Source organism: Tenrec ecaudatus, chromosome 2 (assembly GCF_050624435.1).
Source record: "Tenrec ecaudatus isolate mTenEca1 chromosome 2, mTenEca1.hap1, whole genome shotgun sequence".
In the NCBI taxonomy this organism is placed as follows: domain Eukaryota; kingdom Metazoa; phylum Chordata; class Mammalia; order Afrosoricida; family Tenrecidae; genus Tenrec; species Tenrec ecaudatus.
This window is the reverse complement of record NC_134531.1, coordinates 32,298,102-32,321,334: the sequence shown is the minus strand read 5'-3', so window position 1 is coordinate 32,321,334 and position 23,233 is coordinate 32,298,102. Positions and strand designations below refer to the sequence as shown.

The 23,233-nt window shown below is 45.7% G+C and overlaps 1 protein-coding gene and 1 non-coding gene across 2 annotated transcripts in view; both read left to right on the top strand.

Moving 5' to 3' along the window:
- The window catches only part of ADAMTS12 (ADAM metallopeptidase with thrombospondin type 1 motif 12), a 369,301-nt gene extending 349,947 nt beyond the window's left edge, over positions 1-19,354 (top strand). The window contains exons 23-24 of the mRNA XM_075540912.1: positions 3,683-3,842; positions 15,531-19,354. Coding sequence (XP_075397027.1) covers positions 3,683-3,842; positions 15,531-15,709 — 339 coding nt within the window. The 3' untranslated portion in view covers positions 15,710-19,354. The remainder of the gene's footprint in view (positions 1-3,682; positions 3,843-15,530) is intronic.
- On the top strand, positions 5,840-6,030 carry LOC142441833 (U2 spliceosomal RNA). The gene has a single exon (XR_012783152.1). It is a non-coding gene; the product is annotated as a U2 spliceosomal RNA (small nuclear RNA).
- Positions 19,355-23,233: the final 3,879 nt, after the last annotated feature.

Genomic DNA, 23,233 nt, shown 5'->3' with positions numbered 1-23,233 from the left:
CGGGGACTCTGCTGGGAAGTCCCTACCCTGGATTCCCAGCCTCTGCTGCTGGGAACTTTTAGGCCCTGATGCTTGCTCTTGCCATGCTACCACAGGGCATGCTCAGACTTCTTTTCCCTTTATAGGCAAGTGTTACAACTCTTTGAGTTTCACTGAAAGTGTTCTGAGGTTCCCAGCTCTGCAGGCACGCTGCCAGTCCAAAATTGCTCAGCTCGCTCTGTACATTGGCTAGCCAGCTTACCAGCTCTTGGTCTAGAGTGTTGGAGGTCTTTCTTCCGGATCGATGAGGTTCTCAGAGCAGGGCCTCTCGGTCTGAACAGCCTACTCTGCTCTAGACTCTTCTTTGTGGTAGTGAGCTACCGCTGAACCTCTATGGGATTGACGCTTATCGTCAAACTCCTGTCCAGTTCCAAGGCATGACCCTCTGGGTTAGGCCAGGTTGACTAAAGAAACCAACCAGTGACACTCATATATGTGTAAGAAAGAGCTTTATATCGAGAAGTAGTTATACATGAGGGAAACAGCCTAGCCCAATGTAGATCAAGTCCACAAGGCCAATACTAGGCCATAAATCCCTTGTCAGACTCATGCAGCCACAAACAATGATGCAAAATGCAGGAAGATCATGGGCCAGTGGGTGAAAGTCTTGTGGCTCAAATGGCAGTAGAAGCATCACAGAGCTAGCGAAGGTCTCAGCATGGCTCATCAACAGGAAGGTGAAGGCAGAGCGAAATGGCCCACCTCCAGAGAGCCATTTATCTCAGTAGCATCTCCCAATGAGGTTATCAAGCTCGGACCTGACTGACAGGTTAAACCTCACCCATATCTTCTTACATATTTGGCACACACAAAGGACTCACGATCACACCCTCCCAGGAGGACTACAACATGACCAATTGCTCAGTGAGCCACAAGTCAGTTTTTATGGATTTTCAAACACCACTTTCATAATTTACTCAATTCTTTACAAGATGAGAAGGAACCCTGGTAGTGTAGTGGGTTACCAGTTGGGCTGCTACCCACAAGGTCAACAGTTCAAAACCTCTAGTTTCCCCTTGGGGAAGATGAAGCTTTCAACTCCCATAAAAATTCGGAGTCTCGGAGGCTCACAGGGGCAGTTTTACCCTTTCCGATATAGTCACTATGAGTCAAAATAGACTCAAGAGCAGTGGGGTACAAGATGGTGACACAGCCAATCATTTTGTGGGAGAATCAAGACAATAGTTAGAAAGGCTATATAGAAAACCACTGAAAGGTAAACAAGCATCCATCTAGCTCAGAAGCAACAAAGCACATGGAAGAAGCACACCCGCCTGTGCAATCACGAGGTGTCAAAGGGATCAGGTAGCAGGAATCATCAGGAAAAAAAAATCTTACCATAGTGAATGAGGGGGGAGTGCAGAGTGGAGACCCAAAGCCCATTTGTCGGCCACTGGAGATCCCCTTGCAGAGGGGTCTAGGGGAGGATGCGAGTCAGTCAGGGTGCGATGTAGCACCGATGAAGAATACAGCTTTCCTCCAGTTCCTAAATGCTTCCTTGCCGTCCCCCATCCCCGCCAACTATCATGATCTGAATTCTACCTTGCAAGTCTGGATAGAGCAGAGGATGTACACTGTGCATAGAGGAGCTGGAGGCACAGGGAATCCAGGGTGGATGATACCTTCAGGACCAGGGGTGTGAGGGGCAATACTGGGAGAGTAGAGGGTGAGTGGGTTGGAAAGAGGGAACCAATTACAAGGATCTACATGTGACCTCCTCCCTGGGGGACCGACAACAGAAAAGGGGGTGAAGGGAGACGTCGGACAGGGAAAAATATGACTAAATAATAACTTATAAATTATCAAGGACTCATGAGGGAGGGGGGAGCGGGGAGAGAGGGGGAAAAAAGAGGACCTGATGCAAAGGGCTTAAGTGTAGAGCAAGTGTTTTGAAAATGATCAGGGCAAAGAATGTACAGATGTGCTTTACACAATTGATGTGTGTATGGATTGTGATAAGTGTTGTATGAGTCCCTAATAAAATGTTGTTTTTTTTAAGAAAACCATTGAAAAAATTATTTTTGGCAGTGCAGTGCAGGAGAAATCTGTTTCTACACCAGTAAAAGCAGCAAAACAAATTTCATTTTACCTGGTTCTCACAAAAATTGAACATAAGTATTTGTTATGTATTTAGAACAGTGCCTCTATATATTAGGAATAAGTGCAGGATGGAAATAATTCAATTAAAGTGTTTGGACTCAAATTATTTCTCTTTTTCACATTATCCACTTGATCTGTGTTGGTTGGGTGTTAATAACAAGGGAGCCCAATTGCCATGTCTTTTATGATTTCCCACAGAGGATCCTGGGAACAAACGTTTCCAGACAAGTCCGTGTAAACTGAAGAAAGCCCTTGCATTCATATTGGAAAAAGCATCGAGACTTAGAAGAGTTAAGCTTAGGAACCAGTGAAGATTATCCCCAGACCTATTTGGGGCCTTCAGTTCTACATAAAAACTCCATGTTTAGTTGAATCCAAGGGAGTAAATAGGATTCCTAAGAGGAATGATGGTGTTATAGCTCATTACTGTCAAATTGGCCCAGATTCATCATAACCCCACATAAACCTCAAGGAATGCTGCCCAGTCCATCTGAATGTTTGGTCATGGATCGAAGCACTGCGATCCATGTAGGGTTTTGTGTACTGGTTTTCCAAAGGAGATCACCAGCCCTTTCTTCCTACTCAACCTTACTCTTGAAACTTCCCTGAAACCTATTCAGCATCAGAGCAACACAGTCTCCTATGGCAGAGAGGAGGTGACTGTGGTGGAGGTGCCTTGAGAATCTCACTGTGGCAGCCCACGTGGGAGACGAGAGTTCCACAACTGTCCTGTATCAGAGAGGCAAACCTCCTTCTAAACACCAACTCACAGCATTACCACAATTAGAAAACCCAGATCAATAATTAGCTTTCCTGCTTAATTTTTCAATTACATACAGCCCAAATATATGCAGCTACCTAACCAGAAGTCTGTAATTGGCGAATGCATGGACAGTGGCTTCTTCTGTTTCTGTACATGCTTCCTTTGGAATTAGCTCTCACATCTTAATGTACCCCAGAGAACTTGTGTGACTTCAGCACCCTGGGGTTGTTTAGCCTTGCTCCAGCACGTTCTCAAAGTCAGTCACTTAGGCACAGAGCACAGCAAAGGAAGGCATGTGATCTCCATCTTATAACCTTACAGAGGAAGAAACAGAGCAGTTAAGTAAATGACCCAAGACCACATGCAGGGAGCAATAAAGCCAAAATCTCCTGAGTCTGCCTACTTGCTTGTCATATTCTGCCTGCCCTTACTGCTACCCTCTATTACAGACTTGTTACTCAAGGTCAACCGAGTTGTCATGTCTGACTTGTTCCTTGTCCACATCCATGTGCAATTTGAGGTGAATTCACTGAGTAAAATGACCTTTAGGCTTAATCTTACAAAACTGACTTTACAAAACAAGCATGACTCCCCAGGATGCTCAACGTGATACAGGTTTGTGAAGAGCAGACATTAAGCAATGCTTCTTCACATATCCTGTCCTTGGTTTAGAATCAACACTTAGCAAAACATTTTATCACAGTGGGTTTGAAGTGGGTGTCCTGTCCCCTGGTGACCCAGACAAGAATTCTGACTCTCTTGTGTTCCTCTTTCTTTCAGTGCACTGCTTCCTGTGGAAGTGGTATTCAGAAGAGGACTGTCCACTGTGTGTCTTCAGAGGACAACAGAACTGAAGAGCAAGGCCGGTGCTTGTGTGATCATCAACCGAAGCCTCCAGAATTCCAAAAATGTAACCAGCAAGCTTGCAGGAAGAATACTGGTGGGTGAGGGGCTTGCTCCCTTGGGGTGGAGAAGAAACTTTTCACAAGTAAGACCTTCCAGGTGACTCAACCAATGCTAAAGCGACCAGTCAGATGTCCTGGAAGCAAGTCCTCATTTACACCTTTTTGCTTATAGTTGACCCTAATCCCCTAAGGCAGTGGTTCTCAACCTTCCTCATGCCGTGACCCTTTAATACAGTTCCTCATGTTCTGGTGACACCCCCCCCCCAACCATAAAATTATTTTTGTTGCTACTTCATAACTGTAATTTTTCTACTGTTATGAATCTGGCACAGGTTGAGAACTGCTGCCCTAAAAAATTAGGGAGCCCTGGTGACGTAGTTGGCCACACATTGGGCGGCAGACTACAGGATCAGCAGGTAAAAACCACCAACTATTCCATAGGAGAAAGATGAGGCTTTCTATTCCTGTAACGATTTACAGTCTCCAAAACCCAAAGGGGCAGTTCTGTTCTGCTCTATAAGGTCACTATGAGTCAGCATCAGCTTGATGGGGGTGAGTTTGGTTGGTTTGGATTCTTAAGGGGTTATCTCCCCCAGTTTACCACCTGTAAGCACATTCATGCTGGTGTCTTGAAGAGACTCCTTGCCAGTTCTTCAAGGATTTCTCAGGGATTCTCTAGCCTTTCTTAGGAACCCAGTCAAAATAGAATGGTCAGACTACATTAATTTGCTTTGGTTTTTACCCTCAGTAAATAAATTTAAAAAAACAACCCAAAACTCCGAATCCATTCCATTCATTCCCAGCACGATGAGAAATATGAACCAGCTGCTAGAATTTTAAAAATACTTAGTATGTCTAAATTGTGTCCTTCAGGTTTTAGCAAAGGTCTTTGGTTGTTTTTATGTTTTATTTTTAAATATAACCGTTTTTGTTTTGTATTGAAAAAGTTTGTATTTAGCCACCTGGGCTCAGTTTAGAGGGTTCCAATTTTGCAGTCAGCTTCTAACACGTCTTAGCCAGGAGCCAGTCGAACACATGCCTTCTCACCAACAGACCCGATCAGGGTGTTGACCTTGGCCAGGTGTCCTAGAGTTTCTTCGCAGCCTGTTTGATCTAGTGTTTGTTGACTTTGTCATCTGCAGTGAACACAAGTATGTTACTGTCGTCCATCTTCTTCATGGCAGACTCCGTGGCCAGGGGGAACTTCATGATGGTATAGTGGTCCAGGTTGTTTCTCTGGCGGTGTTCTTCTGAGGGCACTGGGCTGCCTTCTTTACTTCAAGGTCTTGGCCTTTAGAAGGTCCTTTTGTGGCGATGGACCCCCTTCAGCATGACCTTCTTGGCCTTTCATGCCTTTGCTTTGGCTTCTGTTTTGAAGGGTCGGGGGCCTCCTCCTTTGCCTTCGGTGCCATCTTCAAAATTAAAAAAATCTAATTTAACCTATTTTGGGAGTATAACCTAAGTATAACAAATTACTTTGGGCATAGGATTACCAAAGTACTAAAAATTTACAGCATGCTAGTGGTGTGGTAAGGTAAGCACTGAACTGCTACGCACTGTGAACAACCCAGTGAGAAGGATGAGGTAGTGTCTCCTGTAACAATTTAAAGTCCTGAAGCTCTGAGAAGAAGCTTTACTCTCTACTCCAGGGTTGCTATGAATAAGGATCCACTCGTCAACAGTGAGGTTTTTTAGTTTTGCTCTTATAGTGGGGGTGAGAGGAGGAGGATTTTAATGTAAAGTGGTTGGTTGCTAACCAAAAGGTTGTCAGTTGAACCCATCCATTGCCTCTACAGGAGAGAGACCGTGTGACCTCCTCCCTTACGCATTATAGTCTAGTGGGACACTTCTAGTCAATCACCTGGGGTCACTATAAATCAAACACTGCCAACAATTAAAAAGTTTAAAAGCATACAAGTTAAAATAAGCATGAATAATATCTTATGCTATTTTAAAATTTTCCCTAATTCTTAAACATGGGTCTTTGACAGAAAAAAAAAGTCATAAATTTAGAGCTTAAAATAATCTAAGTACCGCTTCTTGGCCTTTTGGCTAAGATCAAGTGTAGTATCTGTTCTTATCAGTTTAATATCTGATACATCCTCTATCCGAGGACAATATATTAAATGGATTTTTGGAGCAGGGAGTTGGAATAGGAGCTTGCTCTGTCCACTCCACGCATCAACCCGGTATTGCAGTACTTTCAGGAACGGTTCACCCCCTCAGGGGACTTCAAAAAAAAATCTAAGTACCAAATCTTCATTTTAACAATAGTGGGATGACACATAGCAACTCCTGTACATTTGTGCCAGGTATGTTCTAAGCATTTTATGTCTATTGACATACTTCATCCTTACAACAATACTTTGAGGTTATATGTCATTGTTATCAAATGGCTCCTCATGTAACTTACCTCGTAAGTCATTGGATTAGTGAATTTCAACCCATGGGATAAATCCAATCCGATCATGATTTTGTATAGCCCAAGAACACAACCATGGTCATTTATTTATATATTATCTATGAAGAAAGTTAAAACAAATCCCTGAGAGCTAAGATATGACCTTGCTTATATTCCACCTGAATTTTGAGAACATCTCAAGAATAGATTTGAGTAGGTGAACAATTTTGACAGAGACCCGATAAGCTGCGGGAGAATGTAAAAACCAGCATACATGAAGAAAGCACATGAATACTGAAAAGACAGGAAAGAAGTAGAAGGTCAATATGGATGTCAGAAGAGACTCTGAAACTTGCTCTTGGCCATAGAGAAGCTAAAGGAAATGGAAGAAATGATGAAGCCAAAGAGCTAAATAGAAAATTCCAAATGGCAGCTCAAGAAGACAAAAAGAAACTATTTTTTAAAATACTTTTATTGGGAACTTTTACATATCTTATCACAATTCATACATTCATCCAGTGTGTCAAGCACATTTGCACATATGCCGCCATCATCATTTTCAAACTATTATCTTCCCACTTGAGCCCCTTATATCAGCTCCCAATTTCTTCCCCATCCCTCCCCCGCCCACCCTCCCTCATGAACCCTGGATAAGTTATAGATTATTATATCCATATATTACATCATCCTATGTCACCCCTCACCCACTTTTCCATTATTCATCTGCCTGGAAGGGGCTTCTAGATTGATCCTTGTGATCGATTCCCCTTTTCTTCCCTCACCATCCCTTAATCCCACTGGCATCTCTACCCTCATTGTTGGCCCCGAGGGGTTTCTCTGTCCTGGATTCCCTGTGTTGCGGCCTCTTATCTGTAGAAGTTTTTGTGCACTGTTCTAATCTGATTTTTAAGGTAGAATTGAGGTCATGATAGTGGGGGGATTAGCACCAAAGAACTAGAGGAAAGTTGTGTGTTTCATTGGTGCTATATTGAACCCTGACTGGCTCATCTCTTCCTCTGTGACCCCTCTGTTGTCCAATTGTCTACAGATGGGCATTGGGTCTCCACTCCATTCACACTCCCCTCATCCCCCGCCCACCCATTTACCTTGGGTATGGTTTTGTTCTGGGTCTTAGATGCCTTGTACCTGATCCCATTGACATCTCATGATCACATAGGCTGGTGTGCTTCTTCCATGTAGGCTTTGTTGCTTCTCAGCTAGATGACGGCTTGTTTATCTTCAAGCCTTTAAGACCCAAGATGCTATATCTTTTGATAACTGGGCACCATTCAGCTTTCTTAATCATATTTGCTTATGCACCCATTTTGTCTTCAGCAATTGTGTCAGGAAGGTGAACATCACAGAATGCCGGGTTGTTATAACAAAGTGTTCTTGTGTTAAGTTGAGAACCAATGTCCATCTGCAACCTTCTTAACATATAGATATGAATACATAGTTCTAGTCCCCTCTTGTTATATATGTATTTACAGATGCACATGCCTGTATTTAGACCTCTATAAATGTCCTTTGCCGGCTGATTCTCTATTTCCTTCTAGTTTCTTCTTGTCCCACCACCATATTTGGCCTTCATTCGGGTTTAGTAATTCCTTGATGCTACATTGCCCGTGATTAAGCCTCACTAGGCATCTTATGACCTCCCTCGCATTGATTTTCGTTCACTTGTTGTTCTCTTGTCCCTGGATTGGTTATGCCCTCATTCTTTTCTCCCAGCTCCCCTTCTCCCATATCCCCCAGGAAGCATTGGTCCCGTTCTTTTCATCTCCAAACTGTTTATCCCACCCATCTTATCTAGATAGACATGCAGATACAGTAATAAGAGCAAAAATCTGGCAAAGCTAAATGAAACAATAAAAGAAGTCAAAACCATAACAACAACCAAAAACAAAATAACAATAACAAAAAGATAGCCACTGATGTAAACAGAAAAGCCTATAAATAGTTCAAGGTGTGTTTGTTGGCCTTTACGGGTGTCTTCCAGTCCAGTCTAATGGGGTGTGACACTCTGTCTCCAAAGTCTATTTTTAGTTTTCCCTGGTGATTTCATCACTCTGCTCCCCCATGCCATCAATGCCTTGCCCCAGCGTGATGGAGCCAGACTTCCCACACTGTGTCTCCAGTGCTGCCCACCTCAGTGCCATGGTTCAGTGAGGGACTCCGTGTCTCGCGGTGGGGCCGGCCCTATGATCCTCCCTGTGCATTGTCTGCTCCAAGCAGGAACATTGTCCTCAGGGCTTGGTGGGCCAGGATGTCTCTCCTCCCTCTCCAGCCCTTTTTATTTCTCCTGTGTGTTCTAATCCAATGAGCCCCTTTCCCCAAGCTGTAATCCCAGTGCTGTCCTCTGAAGTGCATTTTTCTGAGGGGGTGGGGATGGACCACATAGTTGGGGTGGGGCGTGGCCCCTGCAGACCTCTCTGCTGTTTCCCTAGTACTTGCAGGCATGTTGTGCTCGTGCACTGGCTCATCGGGTTGAAGCCTGATCTCTCTCTCCCTCTCCTGTGGAGATAAAAACAATACCCTTCCCTTGGGTGGGTTAGTGCCCTGCTCCCCGCCTACTCATGTTTTTTATTTTCCTGTAAGAAAACTATTATAATAAAATATACAAAGACCCAGAGCTAGAAAACCAAAAAGGAAGAACACACTCAACATGTATTGAACAAAAAAAACTGAAGATAAATTAAAGCTTCAAATTGCAATATTAAAATATTATTTGGGCAAAATATTGACTAATAAGGGAAGCATCCAAAGAGACTGAAAGAATACACAGAATAACTGTACTAGAAGAATATAGTAGGCATTCCATCATTTCAAGAAGTAGCATATGAGCAAGTGCCAAGGGTACTAAAGAAAGAAGTCTACGCTGCACCAAAGACATTAATGAAACACAGGCTCCAGGAGAGGACAGAATACCAATTGAAACATTTCAACAAGCTGATGAAGCACTCACACACCTAGGGCAAAAAATTTGGAAGGCACCTTCCTGGTCAACTGACTGGAAGAGATCCATATTTGTACCCAATCCAAAGAAAAGTGACACAACAGAATCCTCAACTTAAGAATAATGTCATTAATATCACATGAAAGTGAAACTGCTGAAGATCTTCCAACAGTGGTCGCAGCAGCATTTTTCCAGGAGCTGTCAGAAATTCAAGCTGGATTCAGAAGCTGGATTTGAGCAAGAACTATCATTCGTTGAAAGCAGAAGATATCATAAACATTTCATTGTGTTTATTGACTATGTAAAGGTATTTGTGCAGATCATAAAAGCATATATATGGGTAGCCTTACAGATCATGAGAATCCCGGAACATTTATTGTGCTCATGCAGAACCTGTACAAGGACCAAGATGCAGTTGTGGGAACAGAACATGGGAGTACCGCATGGTTTAAAATCAGGAAAGATGCGTGTCAGGGGTCTATCCTCTTACCAATCTTATTCAATCTGTAGGCTGAGGAAATCATCAGAGAAGCTGGGCTATAGGAAGAAGAAAGGGGCACCAGGGTTAGAGAAGAGCTCACTAACCACCTGTGATAGGCAGACGACGCAACCTCCTATGCTGAAAGTGGGGAAAACTTGAAGTACTTGTTCATGAAGATCAGGGACTGCAGTCTTCAGGATGGATTACAGCTCAATGTGAAGAAGCCAAAATTCCTCGTGATGGATGGAGAAAAGATTGCTGTTGTCAAGAATTCCATCTTGCTTGGACCCACAATCAGTAGTCGTGGAGGCAGCGGTCAAGAGATCAACGGTCACGTTGCGTTGGGTAAATGTGCTGCCCACGACCTCTCTAAAGTGTCCCAAAGCAAGGATGATGCTTTGGGATCTAAGAAGCACCTGGCTCCAGCCATGGTATGTTCAGTTGCTTCAGTTCCAGGTGACAGTTGGACACTGAAGAAGGAAGACCGAAGAAGAATCAACGCATGACTATTAACCTAAAGGTTGGCAGTTCAAGCCCATCCAGTAGGCCTGCAGATGAAAGAGCAGGAAATTGTTGTTGCTCTCGTTTCTGGTAGGTGTCGTCCGGTCTGTTCCAGTTCATAGCGACCCTGTGGACAATAGAACGAAATACTGCCCGGCCCTGCGCCATCCCACAATTCACCATATGCTTGGTGGAGTCCCTTGTTGTAGCCACAGTGTCCATCCCTCTCATCAAGGGCCTTCCTCTTTGTTGGCTGCCTTACCATTTTACCAAGCATGATGTTCCTCTCCAAGGGCTGGGCCCCCTACTCACATGTCCAAAGTACTTGAGGTGAAGTCTCGCCATCCTTACCTCTAAGGAACGTTTTGGCTGTACTTCTTCCAAGGAGAACCTATTTGTTCTTTCGGAAGCCCCTGGAACCTTCCATATTCTTTGCCTACCCCATAGTTCAAATGCAGTGATTTTCCTTTGGTCTTCCTTACTCAGTGTCCAACTTTCACATGTGTCCAAGGCAATTGAAAATACCCTGGCTTGGAGCAGGGGCACTTTAGGCCTCAAAGTAACATCCTTGCTTCTCAACATTTAAAGAAGGTCTTGTACAACAGAGTGACCTCCAGGGGAATTATTTCCATAGAACCACAACCAAGAAACCCCTCAGGAGCACAGTTCGATTCTGCTCTGGAACGCAGGCATTACCCAAGTCAGACACGACTCGGGAGCACCTCGCTAGGTTAGATTTCAGGGTTAAAAGAAATGTTTCAAGAAATTCTTCTAAATAGTGGGTATCTTTTAAACTTTGCCTTCATATTCACTTTAAAAAGAAAACAGAGACAATCAATTGGCACACCCCATTTCTGGCGGCCTTGTCTCTATTTAGTTGGTGAGGGAGAGAGCATGAGAAACAGTAGGGAGAGTTATGGGGACCTTTCCTAGACCCACTGTTGATTCAAATGAACATTGGAGTCTGTAAATTTTCTGCTGAAGATTCTTCCAAATTTTCTCTATTTGCTTATCCAACACATATGCTTGAGCTCAAGCTAAGTCCCAGGTCGGTCTGCAAATGAAGGGAGGAGACAGGTGTGGAGGAGACATAGTGCCTGGCCTCAGTGGGCCTGGAAAGGCTTCAGAGGTTTCTGGACGCTATATTTGTCAATAACACTGAAATTGTTTTCCACTTGGTTTTGTGGGGAAAATATTAGCCCTGCCACCACCGCAAGGGAGCTGTTCCTTTAAATTCCCAAGAATGGTTTCAACTGAACAGGCAGAGTTTAACGGGGATCTCCTCCCCAAGTCACCCCGTAATTATGTGCATTGTGTGCGCTCCAAAACTGGAACTCAGTTGGCCGACGAACACAACAAGCCTTCATTGTTCTAAAATCATGAACTGTTGCAATTAAACCCTGCCATGGGCTCATAGCAATTGTCTAAATGAGCTGCTAAACACAGGCATGGAGGGAAGGCCCCTATATAGTCCACCAATGTGTCTCCTCCCTGCCTTCCGCTTCCCCCCTTCAAATAATGAACACCCCATCTTCCAACATGCTTCAGGATTCTGAGAACTATTGGAAATCAGGGTGAGGAATCTTATGGTTCCCAAGATAAGGCAAGAACCCCAGGCTGGGTTGAACCTCTCACTGTCATTTAGTTAGCCTAACCTGGCATGTAGGTTCTTCTATATTGATTAAGTGAAAATGTGCTTGCAAGGAGGACCTGTCTGTGCGATTCCCTCATCCCCATCATCAGTACAAGAGTCCTTGTCTTGACAGTACTGCATTAGAAGCACCGAGACAGAATTGAAATTCCAGCTCTAGCATCTGGATCCCAGCTCTGTGGACATTGGACCATCTTCTAAACATCTCTGGACTCCTCCATTTTGTTTCCTTTCCTCTTGACATGAGTTTAATAGAAGGTCCTACAAAAGCATTTCTGTGAGTATCAAATGAAATAATATATGTCAAGCATGCTGCCTAGGACATGGTAAGAGCTGAACACATTTTATCACTGGCATTGCTATTCTTGTCGTTTGGAGATGGAAGATTTGGTTTCTCAGAAAGATTGGGGTTTTGTGATGGACGACGTCCCCAAGAGCGATCAGGGCGTTCGCACAGACTAGTGCACAGTGCACTTTGCCACTGTTGGCACCCAACCTATGACCTCACCCTGCTTTATTAACCTGTCTACAAAATGTAGGCATTGCATGCAAGAGAAACACAAAGAATTTTCTTTTCTGTGCAGACAAGACATTTTGTGACTAAAATAATGTATGCTCCCACGTTTGGGGTCACCTGAGTCTGTTATCCCCTTAATCTTCCTGGGTTCTGGCTACTTTTTATCCCTCTCCAGCCTCTAATCTACCTCTGTTTGGTGAGTCTCATGCTCCCAGATAGTCTCTGGATGCACCTCTTGCTGAGAACATGAGCTCAGGGAGGACAGAGGGTCCGATCATATGTTCCTTTCCAGGGATCCTTGCATCTGGGTTTAGTTGGAAGACTGGCCTATGGAAGGCGCATGGACCTAGTTCAGGCTGGAAGGAGCCTGAGGCTTTTCTGTGCAGTAGGGTCTACCAAGGGAATGTTGATGACCAGGATGTGCAAGATGGAAGATTCGGATCATAGAACAATGGACCACGGGGTACCAACCTAGGAGTTGGAGGGAAAAGGAGAGCTTGGGCAAGCTGTATGCACCCTGTGTGGCAAGCCCAAGACTGGGACAGAAGGACAGAAGGAAACCATGGGGGTCAGCCAGACAAAAGGGCTCTTTGTGGAGGAGAAGAGATGCAAGCTGAGCCTTCACGTTTCCACCATCTTTTTCCTTCCCCAAAGAAGCCCCAGAATATTCCAGGCAAGTCGAATGTGGGCAAAGACCTCTCCTGAGGCCTCTTCTTCATCCTCTAATCACAAGGGCTCCAGGGAAGGCTGGTGGGGAAACTGAGGCAGCCCTAGGTTACCTGGCCTGGAAAGCAGGGAACCATAGGGGGGAAGCCTTGAACAGAATCTCATGGGCAGCATGGCCCAGGCTATCGGGTGTGAGGGAGATGTAGATCCCAGAGCGGCACTTCATGACCAGGATGCTGGCTTGACACATGGATTTCCCCCGACACTTCAGGGCATACAAGAAAGGTTGCTATGTGATGTTAAGAGACATAGCTTACATAATGAGCTTACAAAGGGGATCTGAAGAAGGGCACACACCAGGTTAACAAATCACGTCTGTTAACAAAATGGAATTTCAACGAGAAGTTTGGAGAACACGCAGTGTTTGGGGGCCATGGTTCATCTCTTCCTAAGTACACTGACAGCTACCGCCCCAAATGGAACCCGGCAGCCGACATGGGCATTTATTTCTTCACAACACCAGGGGCCGTCCAGGGAAGGATGAGTTCTAAAGATGCAGAAAGTGGGGGGTTAGGTCCGAATGACCTGAAGGTGAAGAACGCACAGATAGGAGAAATGTTGCCTCGGCTCCTGGGGAGGAAGGATGGTACGCGGATTTCTGCTTTCACTGACTCTCCCGTTTACAAATGGTGGCAACCACTTTGGGAAGATACCTTTTTTCTTTCTGGACTATTCAAAGACCTTTTGTTTTCTGTGAAGGAGAATGATTGGCAACTCTGAGCGGCACTCAAGCAACATTTGAAATCATTCCACTTTCTAGTAGAAAAATCTGTTATTTGGGCCTTCTTGAATTCCTCCCTGACGTGGTGTGTGAAGACTTATACCCACTGAGTCACTGAGTGTGAGGCTGGTCCCTACACCATCTAATCGCCTTCATGTGAGGAAAACAAGAGCCCATGCAGTGAGGGGACTCACTTGCCTGTGGCTCGAGTCGCAGTGAGTCCTCCTGGCAGAGTTGACTGCACAATGGGCTGCTGATGGGAAGGTCAGCCATTAGAAACCACCAGCTGCTCTGCAGGAGCAAGAGGAGCCTTTTTACAGCCACACCCACACCCATCTGCAGACAATGGACATCCCCTCACAAGAGGGTCCCAAGGAAGGGATGAGTCAGCAAGGGTGCAGTATAGCACCACTGAAACACACACTATTCCTCTGGTTCCGTGAGGCTTCCTCACCCCCCACTATCATGACCCCAATCTTACCTTTCCCTGCGGCCTGGGCTGGAGCATGTACACAGATAAGAGCTCAGGACACATGGAATCCAGGTCAGAGAAACCCCTCAGGAACAGAAATGGGAGTAATGGTGCCCGGAAGGTAGGGGGAAGGTGGGGCGAGGAGGGCGGAGGAAGGAAGACAGTGGTCGGTGTAAGATATGAAATTAATAATCATTTATAATTTATCAAGGAGTCACAAGGGTAGGAGGGTATAAAGAGGAGTTATTACCCAGGGCTCAAATAGAATGTAAAGGTTTAGAAAGTAATGATGGCATCATATGTACAAATATGCTTGATACAATTGACGATGTTAGAAGAGCTGTAGGAACCCCCAATAAAATGATCTTTTTAAAAAAAAAAAAAAAAGACTTACAGTCTCAGAATCCCACATGGGAAGGTCTAGGCTGCCTGGAGGGATGCTGTGACTTGGAATCAGCTAGAGGTTGGCGAGAAGACTCTCTCAGAGGTGGATTGACTCCGTGGCGGTGAGAGTAGAAGAAGGATGAGAACCCACGCAGTTGGTACAGTGTTCCCAAGGTTCCAAGTTCACGCCCACACAGGGAACCTCAGAAGGCCACCCCGACAATTTATTTATTCTAGGGGGCAAAAAGTACGTAACTGAACATTCTAGGGTACATAGTTCCACTCTGCCACCCATGAGTTGCCTCAAGTCCCAATCAAATGGATAGTAACAGGGTGGCTTTGGCTTTCGGATCTCTCTGTGACTTGTATGCTCACAGTGAATCTCAGCTTCTTAGTGTAGGATTTAGGGGTAAGTAGGACTTGCCCTTCAATGTTATGTAAATTCCCTGTCACTTTGAAACAATGGACGGACAGCTACTGGAAACAAGATCTTCATCACAGTCACCCGCCCCTGTTGCACATGCTGCTCTCAGCAACTGCGCAGACTTGGACCTTGTCTGCAGTAAACCTGCCCACTGCCATCCAGGCCAGTCGGACTCATAATGACTCTATAGGGCAGAGCAGACGGCTCCTTATAAGGGTTTCCAAAGCAGTAAATGTTTAGCGGAGCAGGAAGCCTCATCTTCCTCCCGAGGCACGGCTGATGGATTCAAACGGCCACATGTGCAGTGATAGCTCTCTGCGTGACCAGCACGTTGCATGGTGTCTGATACGCACACCTGCCCCAGCGATGGTGACAATTATTGTGCATGGTCATAAAATCTTACGGAGAAAACCTTACGTTAGTGCAAGTCATACCCCTTCTCCGACAAAGTGTCATTTTTGCTTTTCCTTGTTTCTTCTCCTCCCACAGATGCTCTCTGCACCAAGGACAAGTTGTCGGCCAGTTTCTGCCAGACTTTAAAATCCATGAAGAAGTGCTCCGTGCCCACGGTGAGGGCTCAGTGCTGCTCCACCTGTCCGCAGCGTCATGCTGCGCTGCCCCGAAGGCCAAGGCCACAACAGTCGCTCCGAAGCCCCGCCTCGCCCTAGGTCCTAAAGGAAGCCACCGCCCCCCAGGAGCTCCACCATACCCGTTCTGGTCCCAGAGGCCACTTCATTGAGGTTTCGGTTTACGTACTTTAGATCTAAGTTTGGCTCATAAAGAAAGAAATGCCCTCACGGGAGGTATGTGACTCAAACACTGCTGGGCGCTTTGGCACCAGAAGTTTTTTATGCAGACTGTTCACACATACCAATAAGCCACTGCCATTGAGTCTGTTCTGACTCATAGTGACCTTACAACAGGGTCCAACTGCCCCCGTGGCTTCTGAGACACTAACTCTCCGAGGGAGTAGAAAGCAGAGTGGCCCTCCAGCCAGTCCTCAAACTGAGAGCACTTTCTCTCCCAGTCCCAGGATGGTCAGTGAGGTCCTGGGTTGAAATGTGTCAGTGGACCTGGGAAAGAGCGACAACTGCAGCAACTTTGCGCACACACACCCACACACACCCACACACACACACACACGTCGAGTCTCGAGGGGGTCCAAGCCCCTAGATAGCTCCTGGTTGCCAACTCCTCAGGGTACCCAACAGTGACTCGCAAGCCTTTGTGGCTTGGGGTTTTCATTTCTTCTTCCTGATGACTAACAGGCAAGTCAGGGGAATCGGGAAACCTGAAATGAAAGTAGGAATGTCTGTTCTGGGTGTTTCCACCATCCCTCAGAAGCCAGGGCAGACTCTGGTCTCAAGTGTAGGGCAAGTTTCCAGGCAATGGGCTGCTAAGGGCAAGCTCAAAGAAGAAGTAAAGCTGGGGTGAGAGGCCTTTAACTTCTGAATGGGCAGAGGGTGCCCATGACGGACAGAGGGGAAGGCAAGAGCTGAACCTTTATGTAGTGGGCAGCACAGCGGTCATGTCCATCCCCGGGTACAGTTCTTGTGCATCAAGGACCAACAGTCAGTCTTTCACAGCCCCGTCATTACAGATCCATTCAGCAGGATGATCCTATGGGGAAAATGGTGCTAATATCTAGGGAGTGGCAGGATGAATATAAGCATATAGATAAGAACCACTATAAGCATATAGATAGATGTACTGTGTGTGTGTGTATGTGTGTGTGTGTCTGACTCTGCACAGACATCCACTCTCTGCTAGATATGTCATGGTGTTGCTGGCCAATGCCAATTCTATTGCTTGGATACCATGAGCTTAACCCTCTTTGTGAGTAAATGATTTTCTGCGTCTTATTTTTTGCTGATCCAGCAAGTTTCCGGTAATGGTACACATCCTAACATCGACGGGAGTGGGGACCTGAAGTGATGAGTGTTGATATGTGGGACACCTATGTTCCAAGTGGAGGCTGATGGTAGGGCTGGTGGGAAGTGAACTGTTTCTCATGATCCATGGAGTTACACAGGTCTCCACCTGGTAGTGGCATGCACTCTAAATGGGGGGTAGTAGCTTCATAAGAAAATCTGAGAGGCTGGAAACGTTGGTGGGCAATATGTGTCCCATGAGTCCTCCAAAGGTTAAATTGTATATCATGTTCCCCTTCCCTCAGGCCACTAATGTGTATTACTCTGCTGAATTCCTGAAACCATACACTAGGATTGGGATGAAATTCAATGTCGGGCAGAAACTAGATGAAAGTAAAAACGTTTGCCTTTTTAGAACCAGGAGATTCATTTCTAGATAACAATATCATTTTTGTACTCTCTGTCATTATGTGTCACATTGCTGGCCGATGACAACCTCTAGTGCAACACTGTCTTAATTGAGGAGACACTGTTTAGATTGGTCATGATATAAGTGGAGGAGAACCTGATGTTTTTCTAATGAAGCAATTTGTAGCTTGTCCCTGAAATGTGGGTTTTCGGGGGATGTTATTTTTGTAGACTGCATTGCTTTAACCTAATCTAGCAGTGAACTCTCTTAGGGTCAAATATATGTCACCAGAGACTGGGGTCTGACTGGGCGTCCACGTCTCAGGAATGAATCCACATGCCTACTGACCTCAGCAAAGTGCACAAGGCCAGATGCCCAGCTCACAGGGTGCATCTTGTTCTTCTGACCCACATGATGGTGGGTTAGGTAGTCAGCGTGTGAGGGGAGTATGGCCAAGTGCTTCCTCCTAGGTCTTTCCCCGTTCCTCTAAGATAGAAAGCTGGCCCTTCATCACATGCCATGCACAGTCACAGCCTACTCCGAGGCTCTGTTGTGAGATAGTGCTGTAGCATCAGTCCTTCTGACTCCAGGACTAAGGCAGCCCTTGCTACAAAGCTGTCTGGTACCCTGCATGTTGCCTTGACAACCACTCAGTGATGAGTCCTCAGCATGTTGGCAGGTCCCGGTGGTGACCTGCGAAGGGCCCCTGGTCTGCAGGGGAACTGTGAAGGCAAGGGTGTCTTTGTCACGTCTCTGATGCTCTCGGGGACCAACACGAAGCAGAATTGTTGGTTTACTTCATCCTGGTTCCTCTTTCTTCCCACTTCGAACGAGCAAGTGGAAATAAACTAAGACACACTGGATGCAGCCCTAAGATCAGCCTGAGAGGACTGTCCCAGGCCTGGTGCTTAAATACACGATGCTTCTTGGTTTACATTGCCTTTCGCAGGGTAGATTTAACTCTTCACTGAAGCATTAGGGATTAATTTAATTCTTGAACATCTCAGCATAGTTAAAGCACAGTATTTCAAGAAGCTTAAGGGTGAATACTTTTCTAAAACAGGCAGCCACTTTGCTGATATGAAGAGTTGCCTCCGATTGTAGGAATGTTTTAGTTGTCGACACAGAAGGACCCACCTTCATCTGATGTCCTCAGACATGCAAATCTCCCAGGGACAGCAATGTGATGCTTTTACCTTTTCAGTGATGTCTTTGGTGTTGTTAACTGCCATCGGGTTATCTGATCAGGGACCTCCAGCAAACCTCCTTCGACAACCACTTCAGGGGTTATATTGGTTCCGACCCATAATTTCCCTTTCCATCACTTGACATCCTCAAAATTTTGAAACCTGCCCATCTGTTCCCTAGACTACCTGGTGCTTTGTGCGTATCATTCACTTTCAGGGGAGAGACCACATTGGCACAAACTGCCTGGTGCTACAACCCAGCCAGCGTGCTTTATGCGACTCCTGTTGTTTTATTACTCATTCGTGTATTATTGTTATTATCAGCACGGCAGGCTGTCCCCGGATTACCAATGAATGGTTGTCTCAGTAGATCGTATATGATGTACCTATCTGTGTATAAAAACATCATTCAAGAAACACTCCAGATATGCTACTACATCAATAATATGGTAATCATCATCATGTTTTGAGTCACAAAGTAGCACTTGTTTGTTAGTATGAACCAGTGTATGTACCTCTATTGTTTTTTAATAACCAGCTTTACCGAGAGTGGTCCCTAAGTGCAGGTTGTATGTAAGATGGATGTTTGAACATAACTTGGGGACTGTCTGTATTATTATTTTAAGATCTGTCAATAAAATAATCGCAGTAACAGGTACAGGAAGCCCCATTCTCCCTGTCGCTGGCCTCCAAGGTGGTTGGCGGCACGATGGTCCAGCCCTGTGCCTCCATGAGCTGCTTTGTCAGCTGGCCGCCTCCATTCACCTCAGGGGGTATGGATTCCAGTGTGTAAAACCAGGCTGTCATAGCCTGCCTTTGTGTGGCATCAATAAACAGCCAAACGCACTGATGCTTCCACGTGATTCATTTACCCCTGCTGTGCGCCTCCCACCTGCCAGCAGTGCCAGCCTGCAGCTCAGCACCTGGGAGAAGGGTGCCGTCAGCTGTTTCCTCCCACATCTCCCCACAAACCCTGCTCCTCCACGCCTGCGCCCAAATGTCACCAAACGAATCATGCAGAGGTGAAGACAAACGTGGGTCCCTTCTCATGAACAATTGTGCTGTGATTGACACAACTGACCACACAATGAGCAAGCAGATCTGTCCTGGAAGAAATACAGCTAGGATGCTTCTTAGAAGTGAGGAGAGACTAGTCCCTGGGCAGTGACAGCCTGCTTGATAGAATGAAAAGGGAACAGACCCTCAGTGAACTGGATTGACACCATGGCTCAATGGCAAAGGCCTGATGAAACACAACAGTAATTCTGAGGGCCGCACAGACCTAGGGGATGTTCTGTTCCATTGTGCTTATGGCCACTCTGAGTCAGAACCAACTCAACAGCATCAAGTCCACGGGCTAGATGTCAGGCTGGTGGCTTCTTTTGACCTGTGTAGCTGGAGGGGCTGATGATCCCAAGATTAACAGGCCCAACATAGCTAGCTTCTGGCTGCAGAGGCTAATGAATCCAAGATTGGCAGGTTACTGATGACTTCTACCAGGATCAGCAATATGGCAGGCTGCTGACTCAAGTCCAAGGAAACAGAGGTCAAGGGACAACTCAAATGTAGGAACCAAGTCCAGCAAAAAGCAAACAAACCTGCTCCCGGATTCGTTTAGATTGAAAGCAGGCCACAACCGTAAGGAAACTTCCTTTCAATTGAACACATCAGGCCGTTGATGGGTATTGCATCCCACCCTAATCTTCTCACAGTTGATTAGCTTATCATAGCAAATCCCATTACGGAGGTGATTACATTGTGTAAAGTCACACTGTGGGGTGTGACCAGGTCATTCAACTGCCAAACCACCAAGAACCCAGTTGACACAAAATCTACCATCACGGGTGCCATCAGCCAGATGGGAATAGCAACTCAATGGTGGTGAGGCTGAGCTGAGCTTCGGCTCAAGCTGAAAGGAGCTTTCCTACCTTTGCCCATGCCCTCATCCTCCTCAAGGAAGCAGCCAGAGAATTTTAGGCCTCCTGCCAGAGGCACTCTGAATTCCAAGGCCAACAATGATGGGGAGAGAATGGAAAGGTAAGAAAGAGACAAAGGGAAGGAGGAGATGAGGCCGTTCCTAAGCAATAACTCCGCCTTTTACTTCCGTTAACTGAAGTATCAGTGGGAATCAAACTCTCACTAGTAAGAATATCCCCTCCTGCCCTAATAGGAATATGTGCTACAGGGGACATAAAAAATGTTGGGGTACCCCAATATTTCCCACTCTGGGAATAAAGTCCTCTTGCCTCGACTGGTGGGTGGGGGATAAGAAGAGTGTGAATGGAAGGGATGTGACAGTGGAAAGGAATGATCTTAAATTGGCTTCTTTCCCCAAAATTCTAGATGATAATGTGATATAGTTAATATCTCGGGGGGCGGGGGAAGGAGAGAATGTCAACAAGTGCAAAAACCAGAGGTTATGGGAGGGTGTGTCTGTTCTATCTGCTCATTTCCTACCTAGCACTGGGCAACGTTTTTAATCAGGAATATACCTTTTCTTTCACTCTCAATAAAGCTCTGAGGGGTGCTAACCTGCGTCTCTACTTCATCCCACACTCCTGCCATGCTACACTACCCTGGACCTAATTCATCGGCAGGATGCCAAGTAAAACAAGATCACACTTCCATTTTGAAACCGTAGCTGGTTCTATAGGCCGTGGCTCTGAGGATGGATGAAGCAGTTTTTCTAAGGCATCAAAGGAAAAGAGGACAATGGGCTGTTCCCACCAAACCAGTAGCTGCACTCTTCCAGTTACCACTGCTGCATCACAAACTTAGTGGCGTAGGAACAATGACCCTTTTATTGTGGGCATAGATCTTGTGGGTGGGAATTTGAAAAGGGATCAGAGGAATGCTTTATCTCTGCTCGAATATATCTAGTTTTCATCTGGGTAGACTTGGATGGTATGTTAGTGCAGGTTGACTAAAGAAACATATTCATAGACACTCAAATATGTGTAAGAGAGAGCTTTATATAAAAGAACGATTGTATATTGAGAAAACATCACAGCCCACTCCAGATCAAGTCCATAAACCTGATATTAGCCCCTATCTCCTATACTAGTCCATAAATTCCTCTTTAGACTCACACAGCACATGCAATGATATCCAATGCAGGAAGATCACCGGCAAGTGGGTAGATGGTCTTGTGGATCAAGTGGCAGTGGAAGCATCTCAATGCTGGCATGGATTTCCACATGTCTCCTCCAGCTGAGTGTCTCAAGAGCAGAAAAGGGAAGGCAGAGAGAATGGGTCTGAATGAGGTCATCAAGCTGGAACCTGATTGTCAGGCTTGACTCCACCCCTTTGCTCCAGGCTTCTCCTGACTGGTGTAGGTGCTGGCGGGGTGGGGGAGGGGGGCTGACCAAAAAGGAAGCAGAAAGACAAAACAGGAAGACCAAAGGCTGGAGAATACCCTGTCAAATGAACCCGAGGTTAGAAGTCTACTGTTGATTCCTAGCATTGGCAAGCAATATGGCAGAAGGTCAATTAACCAGATGCAAGATCCAGATCCAGCAGAAGTGAACAATTTTCCCACAGAGTCTGCTTTAAAAGGAGAAGGTCACACCCCGAGAACTCTTTCTTTCAATTGCATCAAGGCCGGGATTTGGTCAAGGGGCAGCACTGCACCACAACTACAAGCCACACGCAGCGTTGATAATATTAAATCCTGCCATGGAACTGATTGCTGCTGTTGTTGGGTGCCATCAAATCAGTTCAAACCCATAACTACCTTGTGCACAACAGAACGAAGCACTGCCCTGGTCTGTGCCAGCCTCACCGTTGTTCCTGTGCTTGAGCCCATTGTTGCTGACAAGGTGTCACTCCATCTCCTTGAGGGATTACCTCTTTTTCACGGCCCCTCCACTTTACCAAGCATGACATCCTTCTTGAGGGATTGGTCTCTCCTGACAACATGTCCAAGGTATATAAGATGAAGTCCTACCCTCCTTGCCTCTGGCTGTACTTCTTCCAAGACAAATTGGCTTGTCTTTTTAGCAGCTTATGTTTCAAAGCTATACATAAGGTTTTTAGTGGCTCCTTCCTCCAAAGTTGGGACCCAAGTACACTCCTTATGCATATTGCTATCTGAACTCACATAATTAAAAGGCAAAGACTGCCACTGGATCATCCTCATGTGGCCTCTCCCCTAGGACTAACGCTTTACACAGCATGGCAGCGGGGATCTAAGAAGGACGATCCAGAAAGCAACTGGTTCAAGAGCAATTGAAATAAGGAACCAAACAGAAGACATGAAACTGCCTTTGACCCGTCCTCAGGAGTCAGAGGACACCACTTCTATTGGACACAGCAGCTACAAGTCTTCCCCATTGAAGCAAAGGAGATACAAACCCCACTTGTCAATTAAACGACTGCCCAAACAAGGGAGCCATGGTTAGAAATGACCACATGCACCAAGTTCCAAGTTGTGTATCTGTCTAACTATAGCCTCTTCTCTCTGCAGGTCAAACTCTGGTTCTAGTAGATGTAGATGAGGGAAGCCCATAAGCTCCACAGAAAAAGAATTCTGTGAAATTATTTGGGTTTTCATTATAAAGTAAGGGTGGAGTGTAGGTAACTATAAGATTTCCACATTTGAAGTTGTGTGTTTATGTCAAGACTCTTTAATGTTGATGATGATGATGATGAAAAACGAAACAGCAGCCTCTTGAGGGTCTGTCATTCCCAGGCATGTCTGGGGAAGGTAGCAGTCAATCACAGCCC